At 40.0% G+C, this 5891-nt stretch overlaps 1 protein-coding gene across 2 annotated transcripts in view; it reads right to left on the bottom strand.

The window, feature by feature from the left end:
• Nucleotides 1–211: 211 nt before the first annotated feature.
• Nucleotides 212–5891, bottom strand: part of thnsl2 (threonine synthase-like 2) — a 15359-nt gene continuing 9679 nt past the window's right edge. For both annotated transcript variants that reach the window (XM_050052407.1, XM_050052408.1), the window contains exons 6-9: nucleotides 3383–3531; nucleotides 2008–2133; nucleotides 1720–1874; nucleotides 212–738 (exon numbers count right to left, since the gene is read on the bottom strand). In XM_050052407.1, the coding sequence (XP_049908364.1) occupies nucleotides 513–738; nucleotides 1720–1874; nucleotides 2008–2133; nucleotides 3383–3531 (656 nt within the window). In that variant the 3' untranslated portion in view covers nucleotides 212–512. The remainder of the gene's footprint in view (nucleotides 739–1719; nucleotides 1875–2007; nucleotides 2134–3382; nucleotides 3532–5891) is intronic.

Below are 5891 nucleotides of genomic sequence, written 5' to 3' on the forward strand. Positions count from 1 at the left end.
CAAGACTAACAAGCTGAGCACATCTGCAAGGCCAGTGAGCAGTCCTGCCTTTTAAACATAAAAGCACCAGTGAGAAAGGACAAGAGAGAAATGAACAGGAGGAAAAAGTGTCAAGGCTTTTTATAAACACTTGCCAGTGGTGTGTGTGTGTGTGTGTGTGTGTGTGTGTGTGCCTTATATGTGTCAAATTTGTGCAATTAAATTAATGACTGTCTTAAGAAAATTAAACTCACAGTTTGATTTTATTCTTTAGCATTCATTTACATTTGTGTTACAGTTGTGGAAGGACAATGACAAGTCGTATGACACTACAGATCAAAGTCCATCAAAGAGGTACCAAGAAGACTTTCCCATCAATATATTTTATTACATCCAGATAAGAAAGGACATGGATCAAGGACAAGCAGCCTGAGTCACCTGATCTCACCTACACACAGTTTAATGTCCATCCACGTTTTCTGTAAACACCTTTTTTTCTTCTTCTTTTTTTAACAATATTACAGCTGTCACAATTAGCTGTAGTACGTCCCTTTGTTTTTCCTGACTGAACTCACAGACTGGATCTTCTCTCTCAGTCTGTCCTCCCAATCTTTGCACCAGTTTGGGCTTCGCTCCAGGTTCTGGTAACGGGTGGCCAATTTGTCCAACACCAGTACTGCCTTAGGTAGGTCAAAGGTCAGGCCAGCCCTCTGCACTGCTGCCTGAAACTTGGCTGGAGATGCTGTTGCAATATAACACCTGCAAGAAGAGTTTCAGTATCTAGTCAAAAAACTGGATGAGACCTTCATTACAGTAAGCTGAGTAAAGACAATTTTGACTTATTTGTTTTGTTTCGGGGGTTTTTGCTAGCACTAGCATGCTAACACACTAAATCAAGACAGTGACCGTGGTAATAAATACTCAATATGTTTACATAACATTAGAGAAAATCGATTTATTGCGTAAGTCCGACTAAATCCGGACTTTTAAAATACATGTAAACATGTTAGTCCAACTGAAATTGTACTAAATCAAATTTATCAAAGCCAGACCAACACACCCTGATAATGCAATTGGGAGTGGAATAACTCCTGCATGTATACAGTCAATCAGACCCATCTGGCCTAGCAATTTGCATATGCTCCACAGCATCTGCACCAGGCTTTGACCCCGAAGTCAAATAGCAATAAATGTGTAACAGAAGAAGAGGCTGGTAACACCATGGTGAAATCTACATCCAGAGCCGTGCAGTTTTGTATGGACAGAACTGAAAAGTTGTCCACCATTGTACCAATTGTTTGGTCTGTGGCGTAATAGGTCAACCGGAAAAAGGTCCAGTATAAAAAAGCTGAAAGGGGGTATATCACCACCTATCGTAGCAGACTCTGACATACATCAGTCAATAAATTGATTCCCCTGCCAAGCTGTAACCGTAGCTCCACTTAACTGTGCATATAAATATATTGACTGTCAGCATATTAGTATACTGGTTTTAGCCTTTAGCCCAAAGCACTGCTGTGCCTAAGTATAGCCTCACAAAGCTGCTATCATGGTTGTAGACACCTGACCTTGATGTGTGACTGTTTTGTGACTGGTCTAAAATATTTATTGATTATTTCTTTCAGCTTACTGAATGCCATCCTGGCTAGATAACCTCAGAGACCCTGCTGGTTTATGTCTTACAGTGAAGTCAGAAGTGTCTTGTGTGTGTACAGCTAAATAGATGAAGCTATACTTGACCTGTTGATCCCGGGGTTGTGAGGACAGTGGTAGTGATGCCATACAGCCACAGCTGAGTGTGGACACAGGACATACTGGTTTTCCTCCCAGCATCTCCTCATGGTCTCCAGGATCCCTTCATCACTCACTGTTCCAGTTGATAAAACCTGTGACAGCTAAAGGTACAACAGAAGGAAGGATTATAAAATATTAGAGCGGTAGATGGGGGGTGTGGTCCTACTTGACACATAAAGAATGATTATGCCTGAGAGTATATAGCAGGTGCAGTAAATGTTGTATGATTGGTACTAGTTTGCGGTGGTTTTCCAGCAGAGAGTGTCTATGTGATTGTTGAAACTCCTCCAGCATGCTCTTCACTGTAGCTCCATCTCTGCCCAGAAGCAGCCAGAACACCCGCTCCATGTTGTACGGGTCCTACAGGACAAAAATCAAGCATTGTGACACAGCACCCTGAGGGACCAAACATGTCAATACAGCTTTTACACACATGGTAGACATTTAAATTAATAACTTTGTGTGGATGGTAATGTGTGTGGATGTGTTGGACAAGATATCTTAGCAACCACTGGCCAGGTTGCCATTTACCAGTTTATAGAAAGTCATTGTCTCAGAGCATAAATCCTAATGTCTTGCCTTCCCACTAGTGCCAACGTTCATTCAAACATTCATTTTCTGTAGCTGTGAACTTTTCTAAAATTACAGAGAATAAATGATCATGATCAATGATTATTAAAACTCAGTACAGTTCCAGACTCTCCAACTCCATTCAAGCCAAGAGTCAAACTACTAGCAGGGCAGTTACAGGTCAATTTCTCTTACAAGGAAAGGAAGGAAGTAATAAAAAAGAGCACTTTCTTATGCATTTTATTCAGAAGGGGGTTACAGAACTCACATGTTTGCATTTTATTCATGCTCAAAGTTACACATCAGATCCACCCCTCACTTCACAGCGTCAGCCTCTTGCCCAAATATGGTCACTTCTGGTTCCAAAAAGCCAAGATGGCAACAGTCAAATTGCCAAACTTGAGACTTCAAAATGGGAGTCCACAAACCAATGGGTGACATTGCGGTATCTACGTCCATTATTTATACACTCTATGGCTAGGACTAATTTTATTTATGGTAAAGACAGCTGTTTGTTTTCCATTCAAGTTCAATGTGTCTGTATGTTGGTATCCTACTTTGAAAACTGACAATAAATATTGCTGAAATGATATGGAAATGCACATTGTTGTTTATTTGTGAGATACAGGGGTAGGCCATAAAATGCAATTAAGGCATTATGGGGTTTTGACCTTCGCTGCGAGGAAATTTTAGTAACTTGACCTCTGTGAAATTTAATTGAATATCCCTGTTCTATGAGTTTTACTCAACTACCACCATGCCTGTATGTAAATGTTTCACACAGGATATGTTATAACATAGCAGGCAGACTGCCATGAAATTTGCTGAACATGTTGATTCAGCTCTGGGACTGTCAGGAAATAAGCAAAGCATATAACTGCTCCTAAAAAAAGAATTAAAATAGACTGGAAAAAACAACCACTTTTTAGACCATGTGTGGACGAACAATGTGATCTTATTAAATTAATCTTCGGACTGACATCTGTAAAAATGTTATTGATATGAGCAACTGAAACTATAGTCTGTGTAACTGTGTTACCTGGATGTCTATGGCGGGGGCCAAAGTTTGTGTGACATTAGCTGCCATGGAAAAGTCACCACTGGTTACTGTCCTGTGCACTATGTCATTAGAATTCACCATGGCCACCAACTTCAGGGGCAACCCCATCTGTTTTACTATGTAGCCAGCTGAAATACAGACAGACAGAAAGGGAGCGAGGGACAGAAAAAAAAAGAGATAAAGGAGAAGCATGTTATGGTTATGATCTTTTGGAAAAAAGGGATCCTTTTCTGCTAAAATGATCAATGACTGCATTAAAGGGACAGTTCACCCCAAAATCAAAAGTACATATTTTGCCTCTTACCTGTAGTGCTATTTATCAGTCTAGATTGTTTTGGTGTGGGTTGCTGAGTGTTGGAGATATCAGCTGTAGAAATGTCTGCCTTCTCTCCAATATGATGGAACTAGATGGCACTCAACTTGTGGTGCTCAAAGCGCCAAAAAATATACTGTAAAACTTCAATTAAAAGGCTAGTCCCAATCAAACGCCCCGTCCGTTTACTAGCCCTACTAATTTTGACTAACTTTGTCACAAAAAAAACACCTGGTTTGGTTGCCAAGACAAAACCCAACAGTAATGTCTCTTCCCAGGAATCATGACCCGGTTGCTCAGGTTAATCCCCAGACCTTGTTGGGAGCAATTTGATGTAGGAACTATTTTCTCTCTACAGAATTACACCTGCCAACCATATCACCACGCAGAAGAAAGCGTGCAGTTATTGCTAGCTCACCTAGCACCACTGAGCAAGCTAAAGTTACAGCTCAGCTGAGGAGGACGCCATTAATGTTTACATCTCGTGCGTCACAAGCACGAGCCTCTTGTCCATGAGTAGTTTCCTTCTGGACAGAGATACGATTTGTGGGTGTAGTTTGGTAGAAAGAAAACAGGTTCTATGACACTGTTCACAACATGGTCTCTGGATTATCTAGAGTTACTCGGTCATAATTTCAGGAAAGAGACATTGCTGTTGAGCTTTTCAAATACCCATAAAACTTCCATTTGCTTAAATCACTGAAATCAACAGGCCTATATTTGGGACAGGCGTCAATATGGGACACAAAAGCTCAGCTAAAATGTGAAATATCGAATTGTTTATTTAAACCAGTATGAATATTACTTGTATAAAAATTAGGCTTTAGATAACCAGGTGTTTATTGGAGACAGGCGTTTATCTAATGAAAACTTTGTTAGATATTTGTCAGATCAGATTGATATTTTCTTACTAACTAACAACTCCCCAGAAGTGAGCAGATGCACACTGTGGGAGACAATGAAAGCATACATTAGAGGTTTTATCATTTCATATACAGCAAGTGAGAATAAGAGATTATCTGCACGCCAGAAAGAACTACAGGATAAGTTAAAGGTAACAGACCAGCAGCATGCATCTACGCCCTCTCCTGAGCTCTACAAGGAAAGACTCCTGTTACAAACAGAGTATGATATTATGTTATCCAGCCAAATGCAGGACCTATTCCCACAGTGAGCATTATGAACATGGGGAGCGGGCAGGCAAGATATTAATACATCAGCTAAAGACGTCTGCCTCAGCAAACCAAATTACAGAAATAGCATTGGATGATGGCACAATTACCTGTAATCAAAGACAAATAAATAGCCAATTCATGCAATTCTATAATACTTTCTACACTTCTGAGAGGGCTACCGATAGTACAGTAACCCAGGTATTAGACAGACTAGAATTAAAAGGCATTGAGGAGTCAGATAGAGTAGTTTTGGACCAACCAATAAGCTTGGAGAAAATTCTTAAGGTAATAACACACCTAAAATCAGGTAAAGCCCCAGGACTGGATAATTTTTCCATTGAGTTCTATAAGAAATTTGCAGCAAAAGTGGCTCCCATATTTTTAGAAGTATTTGAAGAATGTTTTAATAATGAAGCTCTGCCTCCTATGATGACCCAAGCTACAATATCTGTACTGCTTAAGAAAAACAAGGACCCTACTCAGTGTGGATCTTATAGACCAGTAAGTTTATTAGGATGTGACTATAAAATTCTTACAGAAGTACTGGCCTCTAGACTTGAATCTGTTTTGCCCAAATTTATACATACAGACCAGACAAGATTTGTGGTGGGTAGACATTTATTTAATAATTTGCGCAGAATGTTTAACTTACTGTACTCCTCTGAAAAATCTCCTGTCCCAGAGGTACTTATATCATTAGATGCACAGAAGGCATTTGATCGCATTGAGCATAACTATCTGTATAAGGTACTAGAGATGTTTGGGTTTGGCACTGTATTTCAGACTTGGATAAAAGTATTATATGCTACCCCTCAGGCAGCAGTGCGAACTGATAAGATAGTGCCTGGATAGTGTGACGTGTGTGGTTGTGCTGCGGCTGTGGTCCTGCCAGATGCCTCCTGCTGCTGCTGTTATCATTAGTCATACTTCTACTGTTATTATACACATATGACTATTGTCACACATGTATACTGCCAGATATTAATATATACTTCCAACA

Source organism: Epinephelus moara, chromosome 9 (assembly GCF_006386435.1).
Source record: "Epinephelus moara isolate mb chromosome 9, YSFRI_EMoa_1.0, whole genome shotgun sequence".
Lineage (NCBI taxonomy): Eukaryota > Metazoa > Chordata > Actinopteri > Perciformes > Serranidae > Epinephelus > Epinephelus moara.